This window comes from Hydra viridissima, unplaced genomic scaffold (assembly GCF_058129835.1).
Source record: "Hydra viridissima isolate aposymbiotic clone 2 unplaced genomic scaffold, HvirCarnegie_v1 scaffold_10, whole genome shotgun sequence".
NCBI lineage: Eukaryota > Metazoa > Cnidaria > Hydrozoa > Anthoathecata > Hydridae > Hydra > Hydra viridissima.
Genome location: NW_028324309.1, coordinates 4,032,840 through 4,056,718, shown reverse-complemented (window position 1 = coordinate 4,056,718; position 23,879 = coordinate 4,032,840). Strand labels below are relative to the sequence as shown.

At 29.3% G+C, this 23,879-nt stretch overlaps 1 protein-coding gene across 1 annotated transcript in view; it reads right to left on the bottom strand.

Moving 5' to 3' along the window:
• The window catches only part of LOC149882698 (uncharacterized), a 67,908-nt gene that overhangs the window by 9,800 nt on the left and 34,229 nt on the right, over window positions 1-23,879 (bottom strand). Inside the window, exons 8-18 of the mRNA XM_090100950.1 lie at window positions 14,098-14,436; window positions 9,503-10,174; window positions 8,664-9,399; window positions 8,405-8,546; window positions 3,990-4,253; window positions 3,753-3,947; window positions 3,152-3,634; window positions 917-977; window positions 676-829; window positions 160-379; window positions 7-82 (exon numbers count right to left, since the gene is read on the bottom strand). Coding sequence (XP_089957076.1) covers window positions 7-82; window positions 160-379; window positions 676-829; window positions 917-977; window positions 3,152-3,634; window positions 3,753-3,947; window positions 3,990-4,253; window positions 8,405-8,546; window positions 8,664-9,399; window positions 9,503-10,174; window positions 14,098-14,436 — 3,342 coding nt within the window. The remainder of the gene's footprint in view (window positions 1-6; window positions 83-159; window positions 380-675; window positions 830-916; window positions 978-3,151; window positions 3,635-3,752; window positions 3,948-3,989; window positions 4,254-8,404; window positions 8,547-8,663; window positions 9,400-9,502; window positions 10,175-14,097; window positions 14,437-23,879) is intronic.

Sequence of the window (23,879 nt, the reverse complement as noted above, 5' to 3'; positions counted from 1 at the left end):
CAGTACCTAATAACATATTGATTCATACAAACATAAACCAAAGATTCAACTGCATCCCAGCATATACCTCGACCATAACTTTCTAATGGTAAAACAGTAAATTTATACAATTTCCATTCAAGAAGTTAAGTATAATTAAAACAAGAATGCTTTACGAACCTGGAAGAGCGTTTTTATTTCTCAAAATTTTCAGATTTGCATCGCTAGTTGAATTAATTTTGTAGGTTTTATACTCATGATATAAGATTCCTGCACTGTTTTGAAAAGTAAGTTTTAAAAGGATCTCGACAGGAAAATGCTCTTGTACCAAAATGCTTGTCATATCTGAACTTAGATTGAGGTTATGATTTACGCCAGTGGTATTGAAAGCACCAGGAACCTAATCGAGTGAATATATGTGCTTTAATACTTCTTTATAATTTGTGAAATATAAGATAAACATATATAAATTATATATGTATATCTTTTTTATATAATATAAGAAATAAAAGATATACATACTCTCTCAGCAATGTTTCAAGAAAAAGCTTAAATCAAAATAAAGTTTAAAATAAGAAAACACTAGTTTTAACCATTAGCATAACATCGCTGATGCAGAATCTAAGCCCAACAAAGAAAATTCACATAATAGAATTAGAGAACAAAGACAGCTATAAAACTCTTAAAATAACATACTGTAAATTTAGAACCATTTTTATGAAAGTTAACTGCTTCGCTTGAAGAAGAGATCTCCATGAAAACGGGTAAAAGGTATTCCCATGTAATGTTGTAAGCAAAAACACCCGGCTCATAGGCGTATACAATTGAACAGGACAAACTCATATGGTTTCTAAAAACATATGGTTTTAAATGTCACAAATGTTAAAAAAAGAATCTCAGTATTACCTGAAAACGAATATGATTTCAAATGATTTACTTGTTTGTAAACAGCCCTTCGAAGTTTACTTTGATGAGTGGTTTGCAATGATTGCTTCCAACTGAAATGAAAACTTATTACTCAGCCTCAATTTTAAAAACGAAAACGAATCTGATATAAGTATTAATAAAAAGTATTACAAATGATAGCACTCATACAACTGATGGTTCTGTGAGTGCTACTATTTATTAGATAGTAGTATACTTATACCTTTCAATGCTTTTATAAACCTGGATTGGCATAAACTGGATGAAAAATCTATTTAATGCAGGCATGGGCGCCGAGAGGAGGGGCGGAGGGGGTAGACGAGGAAGATTCCCGGGGCCCCGTGTGTGTACAAATAATTTTTAAAAATAACTTTTAAAAGAATTAAATAGTTTTGACTTATAAAAGATTTAATTAATTTTCATTTTTAATTTTCAATGACCAGAGAACGCTTCTAGTGGTCCTGGATATATAATTGATCATAATGAGGCCCCGTTTAGAAAACTTCCCCAGGGCCCAAAATTTCTCTCGGCGGCTATGAATGCAGGACATTCCATGCCTATTCATGTAATACCATTAATTGTTAGTCATGAATTTCCAAAGCATTTGCAACCAATAACATTACATCTTTAAATGAACATCTGTCCTTTTAATTAAATTATAGTTCCACTTGAAAAACTTACTTCGTCAACTTCAACTGACCAAAATTTCAAATATCTTTAAAATTTAAGTTATCTTACCCCAATGAAACACGGCGTCAATGAAAGAGAGTGCAAATTCTTCTTCTACTGTTAAACTTGTAATAATTGGAGCATTTTAAAAATGAATCACCAAAGAATTTTGGATCATTTAGCAAAGCAAAACAAAAGAGCCAAATATTAGCTCTGCTTGATTTTTCTGCTGAACCAAAAAAAGGAAGACATATGAAGCAAGATTTAAAACTCACTTTTTCAGGACAAAAAAATTTAGCCTTTTACCTTTTGAATGGGACAATAATTAATAATCATAGAATAATGTCATATTTGCGTAAACTTGTGTATATAGTTGTATAAATGTACGAGAACATATTCATGTAACACACATTAGATTGTGTCTTGCCTTTTTAACACTATTTCAAGACCACTTTGAGTGTTTCTACTGACTAAATTTAGGAATACTTTTCAACGTTTGAAGTTTTTTCTCATAAAAGATGTTAACAAATTTAAAAATGATATATTTTTTTATTGGTTTTAAAGATCTTATTTTATAAACATTGTAAAGTTCTGACTTTTTAAGTGAGTTTTTACCCCTCCAAGCTAGCGTCGGATTCCTTTTTGGCCTTAAAATGTTTTATAAGATCGACCCTAGGTTGCATCATCCACTCCACTATTTTGAAATTATTTTGTGAAAAGCTTTTGTCCCGATCAATCTTATTTTCCAATTAACAAATGATAAAAAAAAAATGACAGAGATTGGTGTTCTTTATTGTTTCTCACCAAACTTCTGTTTGCGACGTTTTGCAATACTCAAGAATCGTTAAAATTGCAGCGCTACTCGAACAAATTTTCAATTCTAAATATTTCTCATAAACAAAATGAAAACAAAGCTCACTTAAAGCATATGTTGTTTACTTAAGAAACAGTGATGATATGCATTTTATATTTCCTAATGCTAAAAACTGTTTATCTTTAAATCATTAACTTAGTTTAGTAAACTACTTGTTGTTTCTTAGCTTTCTTGTTTGCGGCAGAAATTTAATTGTGTTCATATTCAGCTACTTGCGGTACATTCTGGTATTTTGCTGAAAAATATTGCAGTTATTTTTTGGTAAACAAATGATAATTGTTTGCCCTATCAATTTTTTGTAAATTTTTGCTTTGCTTATTCTGGTTTTTACCCTTATTACAGCAGGCTACATTACTATGCAAAGCTTAGGTACTGCGCTAAATGTTGTTAACCATTCTTTGTTTTTAATATTTATCTGCTATCTTGGTTTTGTTTGGAACAAAACTATTTATTAAAATCCATGTATTTTAATAAGTGTCTTAAAAGCGTACAATAATTTAGTGGCCTTTAGTGTTTGCATGCAGCTCATGACACATGGCGTGTTATGCATTTTGTTTAATGACCTATAGACATTTATAGAATCCTTATTTATGTTTAGACTTTTATAAAGTTTTAAAAAAATTTCATATATATAGAATTAATTGGTTTTTCAGAAGTTGGGATGGATGACATATTCAACTGTTGGCATACAAAATCAATTCTTACCCACATTTTTTATGACGAGGTTTCGAACGTACCCTGGTTGTGCGTCATGCCATGGGTCACCGATGTAAACTTTAACGTCATGAAATTCTCTTGCATCATTATTGACCACGTAATAAACATTGTTTTCTGCCACCCATATTGCAAAAATGTACTTTCCTTCAACAAGTAGTTGCGAAACTCTAATTTTAGTCCATTCCATCAAGTTCATGTTTATATCTGAATCAAAATAACTATTTAGATCTCCATTAAATGCAGATACAAAATAAAAACGTTTACTCCAATAAATCCAAACACCAGGGGTCCTATCGCCGTAAGTGTTCATGTTGCCTCCTATAGTTAAGTGAATAATATTAATCCATTCAACGTAACCATATGAAGTAGGTTTTACTTCAAATGATAGCTCGTATTCTTTTGGAAGATTATTTAGAATTGTAATCATTTGATTTTTCTTTATCTCTTTCTCTTCGATCATGCTGAAGAACTCTATAACAAAACATTTCATTCCTTTTACCGTGTTTCTTTATTGCATATAGTTAAATCGATAAGAATAAAACTGTTTGTTGAGAATTTTGCATGAAAATGTAGTTTACTAAATAGTTACCTTCACAAGTGTTTAAAATCACAAGATTTCTAATGAATCCTGGTTGTGCATAGTACCACGGATCGCTCAAATATACTTTAACGTTCTGGAATTCTTTTGGAGAAGTGTTTTGTGTAGTGAAAACTTCAGTTCCCGCAACTTGAATCGAGAAAATGTATTTTTTATCTATAAAGTATTGTGATATATTGACTTTGGTTCACTCCATTAACTGAACTCTCACTGCCGATATAGAAATACTTCTACTTAGATCGTTTAATGCTGAATTAAAGTACAAATAGTTGTCTGGTTGAAACCATACTCCTGGGGTTTTGTTGCTATAATTTCTGTTATCACCGTCAACTGTTAAGTGAATCACATTCGTCCAATTGTTTAAAAAAGAAGTCGGCATAAATTCAAATGATAACTCGTATTCCTTTGGAAGACTAGTCAGAATAGAAGCAAGTTGATCTTTTTTCAATGAAACATTTTGAGCAACGGTAAACGATTCTGTAACAGCTTTAACTAAAATAAAAACATTTTATGTAATAAAACTTTCAACAGCAAAAAATTTTCTTAAAGAGTTTTAAAAATATTATAATACTGAAAGAGATTTAGTTACTATTTAAAGCACCAAGTGACCAATTTTTTTCACAAAACATGAACTGCAATATAAAATTTTACTTTGCAGTTGAAAAGAAATTTCGGTACATGAATTATTTGGATTATAAAGCTCTTTCTAAGTCTCTTAAATGAGAAACACTTTTTCTTATGCCGGCCGATACGGAATGTTTGTGAGAGCCAAGTTCTATGAAAAAATACACGTGCATATTTTTTCTTGTAATGCTACATTTTGAAAAACGACCTGAGATACGAGATTGTTACATAAATGATTTTTATGCGTACAGTTAAACTTTATAAAGGGTGAATTTTGATATTTCAATCAACTTTGACCTCATAATTTTCGAATGAAAGTAAAGTTACAGCTGAAAAGTTTACATTTTGGTGGCTTAAAGTTCTTATGCTGCTAATATTCGGATTTAACATTTCCTCTTCACACACATTTTCTAAAGTTTCTGCGAATTATCTATTGTTTTTAGGGTTTTTTTTTTGTTATATAATTCTTGCAAAGTCGTTCCGGTATTTTCATATTATTAACAGTGTCAATGTTGTGGCTCCCAAAGCCTCTATTAAAAAAATCCACATTTTTTTCGATTAAAGTGACAAGTTCTTCACTAAAAAAATGTTCATATTTTTATTATGGTTAAAAATGCATGTGGTAAGATTCGATGCATGTGCAGTGGGTCGATAACCAATCAAAATCTTTCTTCTACGCCTTGAAGCACAATATTCTAAGAATTTTTATAAACAATTTACGGAACGAGCATCATTAATTTTTCGTATGCTTCTCCAAAAGCAGCTAACATTTTCTTATTTACACTTTTAAAACGAACTTATTAATTCTTCTTTTAAAAAAAACCTTGGGAATGTTAAATTAATAGTTGGTAAACCAATTGATAGTGTACAAAACAACTTAAAACTTCAAAGTCAAATTTGTTTATTGGTTTTGAAAAATAAAAGATAGGAAGTTTTTATGACACTTTTGTCTTCAAATTCGTTTGACACTGCTGAAAGTTTCACAAATAACTCGTTTTCAAGCGAATGAGTAGAGGGAACATTTTATTAATTTTACATAAATTATTAGTAAGATAAAAAACTCTTTTGCTTGTTCTGAACCAAGTTCACAAAGAAAACAAAATAAAATAATTTTATCAAAATCTAGAAAAAACTTGGGTGATAATTAGATTTTTTAAATATTTGTTTTCATTTTTGTAAGTCCCATCAATCATGTAAACAAATGAAATGTATTAAGTTATCATTTTTATTATCAATTAAAATAGTAAAGCAATACCATAAGATTTATTAAATGGATTAATGTATGATACTCTTGCATACATTTTTCAGTGCACGCCCAATAACAGGGCTTTTTCACCAAAAACATTAGCTACTAATTTGATTCGAAAAAAAGATATTTCAGTGGCCTGTCTCTTCCGTGTTTATAATTCTGCCATATAGCTAATACTTTTATGGCTTTTTTTCTGGGTTTCTTTCTTAGATAAAGAGACAAAAGTATGTTGTTAACCAGTCACAAAATAGTATAACATCTTGACTTTTTAAGCGTTTTTTTCGGTAAAAAGTCTGATTATTGAATATGTACTGATTTATTCTATACGCATTTTCACTGAAAATTTTTTTTGGCGAAACAAGAAAAGGAAGTATTAAATGAAAAAAAAAAAATTACCGATTTTGTCTAAAGTTTGAGGAAGAAAAATGTGACTTTGTTCTAAATACTTTCAAGGGCATAGAAAAGTAAAGTTTCATAGAAAAGTAAAGTTTCTAAAAAACAGAAGAATTTACTTTCAATTTTAAATTCTCATTTCAGACTTTCAACAAATAACAACTGATAATTGTATGGTGAATCCAAGACTGACTTGAAAATAAAGCAAAACGGAGATTCCCAATAAAACAAGTGACTATTTCTTGAACAACCTTATAGTACAAATAAGCTAACATAAAAAAAGTTAAGCATGGTAATAATTTAACTCCTAAAATATTGGCAACAAATCCCAAGTATTCACTTACAGTATATCCCTTCATGAAGTAAAAAGAGCAGAAAGAAGAATGTAACCTACAAATAAAAAATTTTTTCTTTATTTAATATATAGTGATGGCAAATATTTTCAACCAAGAAGTTGACAAGTTAAATTATAAAATGGTTGATTTAACTTTGAAAATCTGCAAGTGCAGATTTTCAAAGTTAAATCAACCATTTTATAATTTAACTTTGTTTGAAAAACCATTACTTCAGTTAATAACCGACTGAGCTTTTTGATATTTCTCCTTTATCGTTTTTCACTTATTTTTTAACTGTTAATTTTTCTGCAGCACAAAACTTTAAATTCCTTTTATAATGCTATTTATTTACAAAAAAAAAATCACGATGAAAAAAAAAAAATGGTTTAAACATTTAATGCGTCTTTAGTAAATATTTTAGCAACTTGTTGGCTGTGGAATTTATTATTCGTGTTTCAAAATTTTGAATAAAAGTGTATTATTTATAACTTTTTCTACATTAAAAATTCAGTAAGTACCAGGTACTTTTTCCTTAAAGGTCTATCATAAAACAACATTTTGATAGACTGACAAATATTCATTGTATAAGTGAACTTTTTTGAATTACTTATGAAGTCAGTCGTTAGTACAAAAAATATATATGAAATTAAATTGTTATCAAAGTAAAATAAATATTGAAGATTTTAACTTTCTTGTTAGATTTTTTTAAAAAAAAACCCACATTCATACGTTCGTTTATAATGTATTCATGCTAATTTTTATCCTTAACAATCGCTCTTTTATTCAGTTGCAATTAGAGTATCCAATACCGGAAAAAAAAATCAATACCGGTATTTCGGTATCATAAAAATATAATGCCGGAATACCGGTGTTAAAACCGGTATTAGATATTTTAAATTTTCAAAGCAAAGTAAATAAATTTGAGAATAACGAAAAATTGAAAAGAATGCAAGTTTATTGATCTGTTTGGTAAAATCTTTATCTTTTATTCCATGAAAGTAACCTCTTAAAAAACAAAGAGCATCTAGAGTTTTGTCGTCCATTCTGCACCACAATTTGTTTAAAATAGTTGGCATTAATTCAAATAATTTGTTTAAAAAAGTTGGCATTAATTCAAATAATAACTCGTATTCCTTTGGAAGACTAGTTAGAATTGAAGCAAGGAGGCCTTTTTTCAATGAAACATTTTGAGCAACGGTAAACGATTCTCTAACAGCTTTAATTAAAATAAAAACATTTTTAAAGAGTCTAAAAAGTGTTATATTACTCAAATAGATTTAACTGCTATTTACAGATTACAGAAAGCAAAATTTTATCACAAAACATGTACTACATTTAAAGTTACTTTACAATTGAAAAATAAATTAATATCTATAACATATCTGGGTTTTAGGTTCCTTTTCTAGTTATCTTTAAATGAGAAACTCTTTTTCTTAAACCAGCTGATTCGGAACGTGTGTGGAAGCCAACGCCTATGAAACTTCCCTTGTTTATCGTTTTTCTTATATTATATTTTCTTATATTTTCATATACTTTCTTATATATATATATTTTTTATTTCTTGTATCATTACAAAGCTGCATGTAATGATCGACCGAAACCGAAATTTGAGCCGAAACCGAAAGTACCGAAATTTCGGTTCAGTAAAGCCGTAGCCAAAGCCGAAACTGAAATTTCGGCCGAAGCCGAAACCGAAACAGCCGAAATTTGAAAAAAAAAGTTAAAAATCCCTGAACCTTATATGATCACCGAGTTAAAGCAAAAAAAACTATTTTACGTTTATCTAAACAATCACCTTGTAACATAATTTGATAAAAACTATAATATGTCAAAAAAAAAAAGTAGAATATGTCTAGACATTTTAATAATTAAAGTTAACAATTGAAATATTTTCTCTACAGAATAAAATTTTTTCCATGTTTTCTGGCAAAAGTCTGTTTCTTTCATTTGAAAGAATGTCTCCAGCAGTTGAAAAACAACCTTTCAACTTTGGTAGATGTTGGTGGAGGTTGTAAGGAATCTCTTTGCCATTTTTGCCAAACCAAACTTTGCTGTTAATGTTGTTTTCTCTTCATACTCTTTCCAAAACTCTAAATAGCATGAACATGTTGGGCTTTCTAAGTACTCGTTTAAAACTTCCTTTGCTAATTTAGAAGTTGGATTTTTGGACTTTGTATTTTGTGACTGTGCAATGATATTTTTCATCATTGAAGAATACTAAGTGTTCTCAATAGACTTAGTTTTCATCACAGGAGTAGTTTCATTTTGGCTCAAAATGGAACTGACTAGTTCCAAAAAAACTTGTTTTTTTGCAGCTTGAAAGGCTTCTTGGGATCTAAAGACGTGGTGCTTGAATCTGGGATCAAGAAGTGTTGCTATTGCAAAATGATTAATGATTTCTAAGTCAAAAAAACGTGCCTCCATTGCTTTCTTTAAAGCATTTTTCATGCCAATCACTTCTTTGTCATCAGAGGGAACTTCAAATGACTTCAGGATAGTTGTCACAATTGGAATAAAAGCACTGATACAAGTATCCTTTCCAGAGAGCAATTTGGTGGCTTCTTCGAAAATCGCTAAGATGTTTACCAGCTTTTCACACAGGTTCCAATCCTGTACAGTGAACTCAATGCCGCTGGAAGGACGGATTAGCAGCGTGGTAGCAATTGCTGATTTCAAATACAGAATTCTTTCAAGCATGTAATAAGTTGAATTCCAGCGTGTTGGGACATCATTTTTGAACCCGAGCCTGTCAAAATTGTACATTTTAACCTCTTGTTGTTTGTAAAGCTCAGCAAAGAAGGAGTATGAAAAAGAAGCATGATTGAAAAGCTTTCGACATTTTTCTATCAAGTTTACAGCACTCTGGAGTGAAAAAAGTTCTTTTTTAATCACTAGTTGAAGTGAATGATTTAGACACCCAGCAGACTTGTAAACACACTGTGGTTCTTTGAAAGCAGCTTTTATACTTGCAGCATTGACTCTTAAGCAGACTGTGATCTTGTCCTTCAGTTTCCACTCTTTCACAACATTCTCAAGTCTTTGAAAAATGTTTGAAGCAGTATGTTTTTCATCAAACTTGGAACATGACAGGCAGAATTTGATCCGCTCCCAATTGTTTGAAATGAAGCATGCCCAAGTACACATGATGAAAGGATGACCAAGCGTCCAGAGAGATGGAAACAGTTTCAGCATTTTTTTCGTTAAGCATAACTTTCGTTGCAAGCTTAATCTTTTCATAGGCTGGATTGAGCATGCTTCGGTAGTATTTCTTACTTCCAATGTCAAAGTGTGGTGTAAAAACTGCATGATGGCGTAAAAATCCCGGATTATTCACAATTGACCAAGGCTGTAAGTCTAGGATAATCATTTCAAATATAGATCTATGAAACTTCAAACCTACTTCGGAGTTTGAATCAATCTTTGAGATATTGTCAACCCAGCAAGGCATTGTAAATTGCAACATTTCAGTCCTCTGGCGTTTTGATCTGATGTCAAATAAAGTTATTGTTCTTTTTTTAATTATAAAAGGCTCAAGTTGATCTGAAGTTGGTATATTTTCAGGATTGTCGGTAGTTGTGAGTATTGCTTTTTCAGTTAGGAGATTTTTTAGAGTAAGCTGTGGGTGCCGACTTCTTAAATGTGATGAAAGTCCGCTAAGTGATTGAAGTTTTGGATTGTGGGAGTCACGAGACATTTTCAAATTGCAGATATTGCAAGTTGCGTATTTGGAATAACTGGCTGTTACGGTAAAATGATTCCACAAATACCTTTTCTTTCGATTATTTTCCATTGTAAAATTTAGCACTGAGAAACTTTTGATGAAATTATTGATTTTGGTTACTTAACTTAAATGTTAACTTATTCAAAGAATGATTTGAGAATAGTAACTTGAAGCAATTATGTAGCGTGACTTCAGTTAAAATTTCTACAATTGTTATAATTAAAAATTGATTTACTAACAAACGATTAAAATTAGGAAACCGTCATGATTCCACTCTACATTTAAAAAAAGTTATCTAGACTTTTAAAATCTTACAAAAGTTTCGGTTCATTTTGGTTGTGGTTTGAACCGAAATTTCGGCCGAAACAGGAAAAGTAAAAAACTGTTGAAGCAGAAAATTCGGCCGAAGCAGAAAGTTTCCGTTCACTAGCTGCATGATATTAAATGACTAGGGGGAATGTATTCATGAATGATAAACAAAATAAACTCAGTTATGGAAAAAGATTTATCAGAAATGCTAAAACAAACTGATATATGTAACCTCTTTCACTAAATCTTTTTTCCACACATTTTTTATTGCCAAAATATTTTCTATGTCTTACGTTAATATTTTAGCATTGATTAAAAAAATCGCTAATGCCTCATATTTTTTAAAGTTTGACTTATCGGGAATTTCGCTGAAATCGAACCTTCGTTAAGTCGAACCGTTTTTCTTGGTTCCTTGAAGAATCGAATTATCGTGAGTATATTAGGTTATTTGCTGAAACAATTATCGATAATTGATATATCATAGACGTATAATGTCCTAATTTCTCAAAATAGTATTGCTTTAGATATTCGTTTTCCATCACTAACAATTAAGTGTCTGCGTCTCGGAATCGTTTTCTCGAAATGAACCGGAACGAGCGTAAGGTGACGAGAAATTTCCCGGAAAAAAATAACGATGCAAAGGAAAAGGTTGTCCCGGAATAAAGTTATAAATCGGGACATAAATTTTGTCTCGGAATTTTAAAATTGTATCCCGGGGTCACTACTATAAAACTCATTCCAATCGGAATTAAAAAAGTCGAAAACCCGATGAGTTTCTTCGGATTCGACAAAATTGGAGTTAACCCGATAATCCTAAATTGCCTCCAATGTAAACATTTTTTTTCGAATCGTAAAAACTTCACGACGAAAATGTTAGAGAAGTCATGAAAAACGAAAAGATATTATCCAATTAATCTCTTTTTTTTATTCATTTTGTTTTGTTTATACCATGGACAGCTATGCAAATTTTCAACTAAATGCCACAAGAAAAACAAATTTCAAAAAAGATGTCAGTAAACCCGACGCTAATCGACTTTCCCCCCACCCACCCTTAATTTTATGATTGATTCTGATAGAGAATTTTATGCTGATTAAGAATCGTATAAAAACATGGGTCTCAAAATCAATGGAAAGTGCTTTAAACTGAAGTTGAAAGTACAAAATTATACGACAAATCCCTAATATTCGCCATCTTGGATAATGAATTTTTTTGTCTAAAAGTTATTTTTTCAAAGTATTCACAACCTGGTTTTTATTTTATCATAATGAAGACTTCGAATAATATAACATGAGAATTCATTCACGTTTAAATTATCACGCCAATATGCTTTAACTAGGACTCTTACTTTGTTGTCTAGAATATCTCATAAAGTTTTTATGGAATTAGTTAAAAAATTCTTATATTCAATTTTAAGACAATTAAAATTGTATATTAGCAAAGTAGTATATTTAAAGCTAGAGACTTTTTTTTTAAAAACTTCAAGCCAAAACCCCGTAATGTCTGTCATACAAAAAGGAATGTTTCAAAATAATTTTTCTGTTTTTTCATTTATCAGCATGTCATAGCTCTTCAAAAACCAACAAACAAACGCAATAGCCCCATTTCTTAGGATCTTGCAAATTAAAAACGGCTATCTTTATGACCTTACAATCTCATTAAAAAATTTTTTTGCAAAAAAGATTAAACAATTCCATTTTTTTTTATTCAATGAAAGTTCATCTTTTCTATTAATATTTTTTTAAATAATAATGCAAATTTTTATTTAAAAAAAGTAATCTTAAATTCTTATTTAAAAATAAAATTTTCAAGAAAGAATCACGTGTCTCAAGAATAAGATGTTTTATACTCGTTTGTATATCTAATTACGCTCAAAAGATCTTTGGCGCCTATAATTATCCTGAAAAAAACATTTTTTTATAATAAAAACCAGGCTATTATTGTTTTGCTTTTGAAAACAAAATCGATCGTATCCACTTATCTCAAAATATAACTGGATAGCGTATACGGAAAATTTCTTGAAGCCAGTTTTGGCCTCCCAAGATGACGGCGGAATTAACGAATGGTGATATGAAAATTAAGAAATTGATGATAATCAAGTTTTATTTCTTAAGCTCAAATATTAATAAATATATAAGTTTCTAATAAAAATCTAGTTTTTCTGTTTAACATAAGATTTTTTTCATGAAAATAACGGAATATTACATATTTACATAAATTTCAAATATAAATATTTTTTTATTTAACAAAACATATTCTTACAATAAGTTGTTCCATATTAACTTTCTGCTTTTCGTTTTTTAGAATAAAAATAATAAAATAAAAATTCTCAGTAAAATTAAGTACAAGTTTTAATTTTAATTTGCTTAAATTTAGTTTATTTAATGATAGTGAAGAAAAAGTATTTGTTTGCTTGTGCAGAAATCTCAAATTTCAAATACCGTGGTGTGACCTAACAAAGTCCTATGCTTTAAGAAAGTCCTTATTTAAGAAATAACAAAATTCTTATATATAAAATAAATATTTAGAAAGAAAAATTAAGTTATTTTAACTAATTAGATATCTAGTTAAAATAGCTAAGTTATTTTCCCCAAATGTTTATTTTATATATACGAAATTTGTCATTTCTTAAATTAGAACTTTCTTAAAGCATAGGACTTTGTTAGGTCACACCATGGTAGTTAGCATTTGTCATATAATTTATGTACCTTTTAGTTCTTAACTACCCAATGCTGTGTGCTAGAAGGTTAATAACACAACAGCATGGAGGCAGCTGATTTTATTTTTAAGAGAAAATATTTTTTAGGCATTAGTTAGGCACTAAAAAATTATAAATGCTGCATGAACTATTAGCTGAGCGCTGTGATTACACACAACTCAGAGGTTCCTTCTAGAGTTATTATATATATATATATATATATATATATATATATATATATATATATATATATATATATATATATATATATATATATATATATATATATATATATATATATATATATATACATACAGTGAGAACAGAATTTAATTGTACAAAGTAATTTTTCAATAAAATTAACATCTTTGAATAAAATACTATATCAAGCAGTAATTATAAAGAGCTTTTTTTTTCTCTAATTATTTATTTGGTAAAAAACCTTCAAAAAAATTATAAAGTTTGTCTTTATGCTTTTGAATTACCTGGTTAAGAATTCGAAACAAAAGAAGGGGATAAAAACACTTGCAGATAAAATAATTGTACAAGAAAAACTTTATAGGTCAAAGCTAAGAAAAAATACCAGTTTATTAAAATAACTGAGAAACAGTTTCAAGTTTTTGTATTTTATTAATATAATTTAATATTTAGTTAGTCCTCCTTTTGGTTTAGTTACATTTAACAAGCGTTTCGGGATTGATTCTACCAGACATTTGATTTGATTATTGTCAATATTAGACCATGATTTAACAACAGCTTTCTTTAAATCTTCTTTTTTCGTAAATGCTCTGTTACCTATTTTTTTATCTAATAAAGTCCAAAAATGCTCTATTGGATTCAAATCTGGGCTCTGTGAAAGCCATTCTAAAACATTTATGCCATTTTCATCAAAAAAAGTTTTAGCTTTTTTAGCTGTATGTTTTGGATCATTGTCTTGTTGAAACAAAAAACTGTTGACCTAAGACTTTTAGCAGAAGATTTTAAATTTCGTTTCAATATATTGTTATACAAATCAGCATTCATTGTTTCATCAATAAATTCTAGTTTACCAACACCATTCCATGCCATACAACCCCGTAACATTACACTTCCACCACCATGTTTAATTGTTCCTCTTGTGCAACTCAAATCAAATGCTTCACCCCTCTTTCGCCAAACTCTCTGTGCACCATCAGATTTTTTAAAATTAAACTTGGATTCATCAGACCAAAGTACTTTTTTCCAAAATGATGCTGGCATTAAATAATACTTTTTTTCAAAATTCAATCTTCTCTTCATATGATTTTTTGTTAAAAACGGTTTTTTCCGAGCTATACATCCACTAAACCCTGCTTTATGAATGCGATTTCTAATTGATGTTAGTGAAATTGTGTTTCCTGTAAAACTTTTTAGATGATTTGCTATATTTTTTGCACTTTCAAACCAATTTTTTTTAATCATTCTTAAAATTTCTCTATCATCTCGTGAGGTTGTCTTCAGCTTTCGCCCTCGTCCAGTTCGAATTTCAAACATTTCATATTGTTTGTATTTATTTACAATGGCTCCAACTGTTGTAAATGGAATATTTGTAAGTTGTTCAACTTTTCTATAAGTATTTCCTTGTTTAACCAAGTCTACAACAAGTTTTCGTTGAGTAGTATTTAAATACTTACCTTTGGGTGCCATAATGTTCGATGAACAGAGTTTTTAATGACCTTTATTTATCAAAAATGTTAATAATTGTTGAAAATAATATTCTAGAAATATAAATTCAATAATAAAATTGATATTTTATAAATTAAAAAAACCATAAACATTCATAACAAATAATAAAACAGTTTTGTACAATTAATTGTTGTGCATGCAAATTGATACGTCTGTAAGTAAAAAATCAAAAATTTTATAGCAAACACATTTTCTTATATTTTTACTGATTAATTATAAATAAGAAATAGCCATAATAAATTAAAAAAAAAATTAGTTCAGTTATTTTTATTATTAATCAAGATTAAAGCAAGTTTTAGCAAAATAAAATGCAAAAATTACTTTGTACAATTAAATTCTGTTCTCACTGTATATATATATATATATATATATATATATATATATATATATATATATATATATATATATATACATATATGTATTTATGATATATATCATATATCATAAAATTATTTTTGATTGGTTTTTGAATAGGATAAGTTTTGTTAATTGCTTCCTAAGCTTTTTTCCAGTTATTTTGGCAGTTTGTTATCGCCTTGATTATCTACATCCAACAATCAAGCATGGGGGAGGTTCTGTTTTAGTTTGGGATTGTATTTCATCATCTGGAGTAGGTGATTTAATCAAAATTGATAGCAAACTGACAGGAGAACAGTGTAAAGAAATTTTAAGACATCATGCAATACCATCTGGAATGAGACTAATTGGTAATAATTTCATTCTACAGCAAGACTATGATCCCAAAGATTATTCCCGAGTGGCCAAAAAATATTTACAGGACATGTGTGAAGAGGGAGTTCTCGAAGTAATGAACTGGCCTCCTCAAAATCCAGATTTGAACATTATTGAACATGTTTGGGATTATTTGGATAAAAAAAAGGCTGAATATAACCCCAAAAATGTCGAAGAATGTTTTCGAATATTTAAAAGAGAGTGAGACAATATTCCACAAAACTTCATTACAAATTTATAAGAATCATTTCCCAGGAGATTCGCTTCTGTGACCAACGCAAAAGGCGAACATGTGAAGTATTAATTGTTCTTTCTTTTTGTATCATATTTTATGAAATTATTTCTAGATATTTTTGTTTATAATATGTCTATAAACCTGATTTTTTTTTACTTCATAAGTCTTTTGTATTTTTACGATAAAATCAAAAATAATTATAAACTTATGGTGGGCTAAAACTTATTCACAGTACTGTATATATATATATATATATATATACAGTACTGTGAATAAGTTTTTCACAGTACTGTATATATATATATATATATATATATATATATATATATATATATATATATATATATATATATATATATATATATATATATATATATATATATATGTTTGTATGTTTATATGTTTATTTACAAGAAGAAAAAATTGAGCGCTAAGATCTGTTAAAAGTGTTAAGTACTATAAAAACTCATCTGAATTAAAAAAAAAAATTTTTAATTTCTACGCTCAGAAAATAGATACCCCAAAATAGATAACGTGTTTTCAAAAGTGTAAACAAATCAGCATATTCAAGAATGTTAATTTACTTAGAAAAGCGCAACTTTAAACTTTTTGATAAAATCTTTATCTTATTTGAATCATTTTCTTATCCAACTGAGATATTCTTATTACGATTTCAATTTTGGAAAGAGTTTAAAATGTTGATTTATAAAGTTTGCTTGCCTCAATAAATGGCCACCTTCCAAATGAAATAGGAATTCAAAATGCCATTTCTAGTGCTGTTTTGAGATCAGTTGATTGCTCAAAAACTTTTAATGAACAAATTTCTCATATGTTTGACTCAGCTATAACAGATAACCATTTAGTTGCACTGATTAAATTTATTTCAGAAAACTATGCAAAAATATATCTTTATCACCTGAGTTTTTAAATTTTTTTATAATTTCTCTAATGGCTGTCCTTGAATATTTTGTTATTTGGACAATTTGTCGTTGAGAATAACCTTCTTCATGAAGCACGATAATTTTGTTACGTTCCAGTAGTGGAACTTTACCCATTTTATTACTTAGATAACAATAAAAATATAATTAAAAGAAAAAAAGAAAAAAAAAAGAAAAAAAACGTAAATTAGAAGAAATTTCGCTCTTAAAAAAACAAAAAATAATATTAAACACACAGTATCTATGAAATATATTTGTAAACTGCACTATCATCTAATATGAAGCCTTCACAGCAATAAATAAACAAAAATGCAAGAGCAAACTAAAAACAAACGAGCTGATACGAATTGGGTTTAGATCAGCATACAATAAAAATAAACACGTTATATATTTAAATAAAATAATCTATGTAAAATTTTGAAAAATATTGCTTTTGTTTGTTAAAATAGTGTTTAGTGTTGTTTGAAGTTAGAGATTTTTTTATATAAAAAAATAATCGGAAGCTATTATTCAAAATCTGTTAAAAAAACACGAGTTTTAATAAGTGGGCCAAAGCTTATTCACCGTACTGTGTATATATATATATATAATTACATACATACATACATACATACATACATACATACATACATACATACATACATACATACATACATACATACATACATACATACATACATACATACATACATACATACATACATAAATACATACATACATACATACATACATACATACATACATACATACATACATACATACATACATACATATGTACATATATACTTTTTTCTTTTACATTTGGATATTTTTTATATATAAATACATACATGCATACATACATACATACATACATACATACATACATACATACATACATACATACATACATACATACATACATACATACATACATACATACATACATACATACATACATACATACATACATACATACATACATACATACATACATACATACATACATACATACATACATACATACATACATACATACATACATACATACAATAGCAATAATTGTTTAGTTTTTCAGGTGTTTTTTTTTTTTAATTTCAATTACTTCTCTTCTCACTCCTTTCTCTTACAGGTTTATTTACTTTTGCTTTGTATTCATAATTTTTCTCTATTACAATAAACATTTAAGTGCTATTTTAGGATCAAGGACATATATTGATGCAATGTTTTCAGCTATTTGGCAACTTTTTACTGATCAACTTTGAAGATTAAATTTTTAAAAATTAGCTTGAAGTTTCCTTGAGTTACAAATTTGGTCAAATTAGATAATAAATGTGCTCTAAACAGAGTGGTTAATTTTTTCTTTAACACTTTCAACTTTTTTCACTAAATTTTGTGATTAGCCTTTTTTTTTTTTTTTTTTATTTTAATGTTTGACATGATACCAGAACTTTGATTATATTTTTAAAACACAATAATGTTTTTCTCATATTTTTAAAATATATTTGTATATATATACGTGTGTGTGTGTGTGTATATATATATATATATATATATATATATATATATATATATATATATATATATATATATATAAGGAGTTTCCTACTATTGGTTTATTTAAACCTCTGGTTAGGCAAACAAATTACCAATTCATCAAAGTGCATACTAACATTAATGGCAATTGAGAAGATAAATAATATTAAACTTTTTTTTCATGAATTGGTTTTGACAAGGCTATGTGGGTGTGTTTCCCTCATCATAGTTGAGAGCTTACGATAAGAAAACTGCAACGGCAACTTCTACAATTTATGATAAATATTTGACACTAGGCATGCGCAATGAATGGGATTCCCTGAAATGCCGTTTTAAAACTTTTTACGCAACGTCAAAACGTTGAAATTCGTGTTTTCTGAAAACGGCTTACAAATGGATCAAAGTAGTACTTGCTCCAAAAGTGTAACAAAGTAACTATTTAATTTCTGATACAAATTTAGGATATATACATAAGTATAAATACACACACACACACACATACACACACACACGTGTGTGTGTGTGTGTGTGTGTGTGTGTGTGTGTGTGTGTGTGTGTGTCTATATATATATATATATATATATATATATATATATATATATATATATATATATATATATATATATATATATCGAGTATCATATCGAGCATCATATCGAGTAGTCTACATGGGTAGGAAAACCGTTTTAAAAAAATTTACAGTGCTTCCACCGGAGTAACTTTTAACCCGTTATAACATAAAAACTCTTGTGGTAGTTGAAGTACATTGAGTAAGTGATATATATCACTATGTAGAAATCTAAATTCACTTTTGCATTCATCATCAGACATGATTTCTAAACAAAGTTGCTCAACTCCGAAACGGTATATCTGGATTCTTAGACAAATTTAATTTGTACAGTTGTAAAAATTCCTCGTCGTCTATGATATTTTATTCTAATGCAAGTAATAAACTTTATTATCTCTAACATTTCTTAAAGGAGTCATTTTAAAATTTTTTTTGTTTATTTCAAGATGTTTTCTTTTTTTTGAAGCGGAAATTCGTAACTAATTTTATTGGAACACCGCAACTGCAAGTCGCAAACGGTCGATTCAGACCTTTGTCGTCTCCGTTGCCGTTGCAGTTTTCATATCGTAAGCTCTCTAGTTACGGCTTTGCCACAGCAATCTTGGTTTCTAGTTTAATAATGTAAAGACAGTTATTGAGAATATAACTACATCTAATTAGATTATACAGTCGTTTTATTGGCAATATGATGATGATAATGATGATGATGATGATGATGATGATGATGATGATGATGATGATGATGATGATGATGATGATGATGATGATGACGATGATGATGATGATGATGAAACCAAATTAGATGCAAATGAGAATATTGATGATGATAACGATGGGGCTGATTGTGCTATCATTAATGATTTATCAAGGCAGATGCAGTTATGATTTTTATCTAAATCATATTCTTTCATTAAATTAAACATTTTTTTATATATACATGCAACAGTCAACATAATTTAAAGAGAATTTGTTTGAATACTGGAAATCAAATCTTCAGGTAAAATAAGCTGTTTATATTTTGGGCATGTTTCATTGAGTTGGTTTACCTTAATGTTTTCCACAAGACAGAAAAAACAAAATAAGTGTTCACGTTTTTTTAGAATTGCTGGTTGTTTTGGTATTTTACTATAAAAACTGCACTGGTAAAGCTGCAGATGAGGATTGATTTATTTTTTTAGTTCTTCAATATCAATTTCCAAGTCATGTGCTGTCACAATGCGTTTTGTAATGGTAGCAATTATAGAAGATGACCACACTTTTTTACCACTACCAGGGCAACCAATAAGCTTTTTAGTTTTATTTTAGTGATTTAGTAACATTTAAACTTTAACTGAGTTTTTCTACCTGCTGACAACAATAGCATTCATCACAATGAGTTTTCCAGTTCATATTTAAAAGAAAAGTTGTTGATTTCATTCTTTTGATCATATTCTTTACAGTATCGTAACGTTTTGAGAAATTTTAGATGAGTGTGCATTCTCTAAATCTGACAACATGACATGGAATACATATTTCAATGTTATTTTTTTGGTTTATTCCAATAGGATACTTTTTTTTCCCAACCAAATATCCACAGACCCTGTAAATAAGATTCAAATTTTTATCTAAAAATAATAGAACTTTTTGGATAGTTCTTGTAAATAACCATCAAACTTAACCACATACATTATGCAGTGTTTGTAATCGTGAAATAAATTAAGCTAATAAATCAATAAAAAACTGCATATAAAGTAAAAGATTTTATTAAAAATTATTAGAAACATTTAGTCAATTTTTTTTAAATAAGGGCAATTTTTATTTCACAAACGATACTACTAGGAATTGGGAGTTCTGGCACAAAATCATTTTTTTCTTCCCTCGCGGTAAAATTTTTCTGGGACAAAACATTTTTTTTCATGACGTGAAAACGCGTAATGAAAAATTTTAATTTTTGTAAAGGTGTTTAAATTTTCTTGCACGAAAAACTTCTTTTTCTTTTTTCTTTTGTCTTGTTCTTTTTTTTTTTGATTTTTGATTTGTAAATTTGATTTGTAAATCTCCCGCCATTTCATTCCTTTATTTTTTAAAATTTGAATAGGATCTTGAGACACTTTAATTATCGGAGTTTCAATGGAATTCATTTTTAATGTGCCAAGAATTTCTTTAAGTCAAAAATTTTCACAAAATTAAATTTAAAAAGGGAACGCTTGAGAATGGGGAGTTTTGTCCGAGAAGTAATCCGGAGCCGATAGATTCATATCCTTTTCCGCTTTTTACATAAAATCCATCTCTGACTGAGCTTCCTTTCACCCACGGCGTTAAAAACAGTCCGTTACCTCTGTGAGTTCCCATTTTAAATACGTTTCCATTTCTTTTGACGTATATAACACCTCTTCCAGAAATTTTGTCGACCACATTAGACCCAATCGAAGAGGCAGCTCCAGTCAACAGACCAGTGGCAACCATGGGAGCGGTTCGCGCTGCAAGCATTCCCAATAAAGGCAAAAGAGCTCAAATAAATCCTCCTTTCACTTTTGAGTTGTACTCCACCTGAGTTTTGCTCATTTTAATGGTTACCCCAACTTCTCTATGGAGAGCGTCCACAATTTTTCGATGTTGACTCTCCGTCACTAGCAAACCGTCATTTCCGTTAAAATCTCCTTTTAAAATCCTAATGCTCACTGGCTTGCCTTCCATCATTGATTTTTTTATTTTGTCGACCAGTCCCTGAGGCACATTTAGTTTGACACTGATATATCTGCTCATTTTTTTAATGTTGGAAAAATATTTATTTCACTTCTCGAATGTGATATCGTATCGTGATGTCTTCCCCTCGAAAGTCGATTAAATTTCCATTTTGATCGGTGATGCGAGTGATCATCGTGGAAATTTCGGACACTTTGACAGCGAGATAAACCAAATGGGTAGGTCTCTCAATAATTTTAAAACCTGGACCCACATCTGGGTAAAAGGAGTAAATGCAATTTAATTGGGAGCCAATAATGTATGCCAACTCTATGACGTTATTGAAAATTCTGATCGTGTTGACGCTTGAAATTCTAACAATGTCGTCGGATTCGTATTCAGAATTGGAATCCAACTGTCTTTTTGTGAATCCTAAAACTGACGCAATGCTGTTTTCTACGTTCAAGTCAATCAAATAATTCAAACCAAGTTTAATGGTTGATTTTAAAGTGTTGGAATTGGATCCGATTTTGATATTTTCCTGAGAGTAGCTGATTTTATTTGTAGTGACGTAACTTGCACTTAGTGACGCGTAACTTTTTATTGTGTTTGAGACGGACTTTTGCAAGTAATTGTTAATGTCGATGATGTCGTAACTCCCTTCTAGAATGGCGATGTTTTCCCAATTGCCTCCGTTGTTTATGCTGTACCTGAAAGAATTGTTTTTGCTAAGGATGTTTGGAAAGCTTTTGTAAGTTTCTAGACCGAGAAAAGCCATTTCGTAACTTTTCCCTTTTTCAAAAACGATTTTGTCCAAATTATTTGTTATGATTACAATGGAATTTCCATCCACGTCGATGATTATGCCTGACATTTTTTAATATGTGAAACTTTATTTAAACACAACAAATTTCACAACAATATCTTCTCCTTTAAGTCGATCAAATCGTCATTTTCATCCACAATTCGTGTCTCCATTTTTGAAATTTTGCTTACCATTCATGGCAAATAAAACAAGTGACGAGATTTTTTAATAATTATGTGCCCTGGAGCGACATCTGGATAAAAAGAATAAATGATGTTTTTGTTTTTTCCATCTAATAAATAAGACGGTTTGATAATGTCACTCATAACTCTGATCTCTTTTGTATCAACGTTGCAACTTACAAACTCAAGCATAGCCATCTCATATTTTTTATTTGAATCCAACTCGATTGGCTTCTCGAAGCATGTCTCGATGACGCTTTTTTTTGATTCTACATGTAAAATAATCGATATCTTTTTATTTACGCAAATAAATTTTTTTAATTCATTTAAAAAAATTTTTTTTTACGAGTTTGGAAAATAAAAATTATTATATCCGCTTCGATATTTTCCATCGTACTTTTTTGATGACAAATCAATCACCGCAAATCCGTGAGGCTCAGACCAGCAATGTCTGCAAAACTTTTTAAACTCTTCTTTTCCCATGTCGCTCGAAACGTGGTCTCGATAAATGTGGTCTACATTTTTTGAATCTTGAGGAAACAGACAAATAAAATTGGTGTTTTCTCTGATGGTTTGTCTGGGGAGCATGAAATAATTTTGAGCAAGGTAAAAGCAGTCCACATTGGAATGTCTTCCTCAGATGTAATATTTTTCGCACTTGTTTTGTTTGGTCAATTGCAAATCGTCAAAGATCATCAAATTGTTTTTGGTTGAATCGAGATTTTCAGGTTTAGGCACGTTGTCAGCTGTTTCGAAAAACTGACACTCCATATTCTCTTTGTCAACATAATTTTTTGAAAGGTCTTTAATAACACATTCAGGGTTTAAATTCAGTTTTTCGATTTCACTTTTTACCTTGAACAAATCGAGAATGACCTCTTTTCGTAAATTCTTCTCGAACGAGCTTTTAAGTATTTTATACTCAGGTTGGAAAAGAGATTTTCCAAAAACCTGTAAATGATTGTAATCTAACCATCCAGGTCTTAACTACAAATTTAGAAGCAAAGTTGTTTTTCCACAACCTGACTTTCCGACGATGATTCCTCGAATACTTCTCGGTAGAAGCTTGTTGTTGTTTCTTTTGCTCTTTCCAATATTCCATGACAAATCAGTAACTTCAATTTTTATTTAAAATACTTTTTTTTAAAATAAAAATGTACTGCGTGAAATGTAAAAGGAAAACAGAAACAATCCATTTGAGAAACGAAGTCTCAAAAAACAACAGAAATATGATCAAAGGAACTTGCGATTCTTGTGGAACGACAAAATGCAAGTTTGTTCCTTTGCATGAATCATTTCAAAAAGGAGGAGACTTGGTTGAATCGATCAACAAATTTTCAAAAATAATTAAACTGCAGTGGGCAAAATTCAACAACGGAGTAAATTATTTGCTCATGGTCATTGACGTTTTTTCAAAGTATGGATGGATCGTTCCTTTAAAAAGCAAA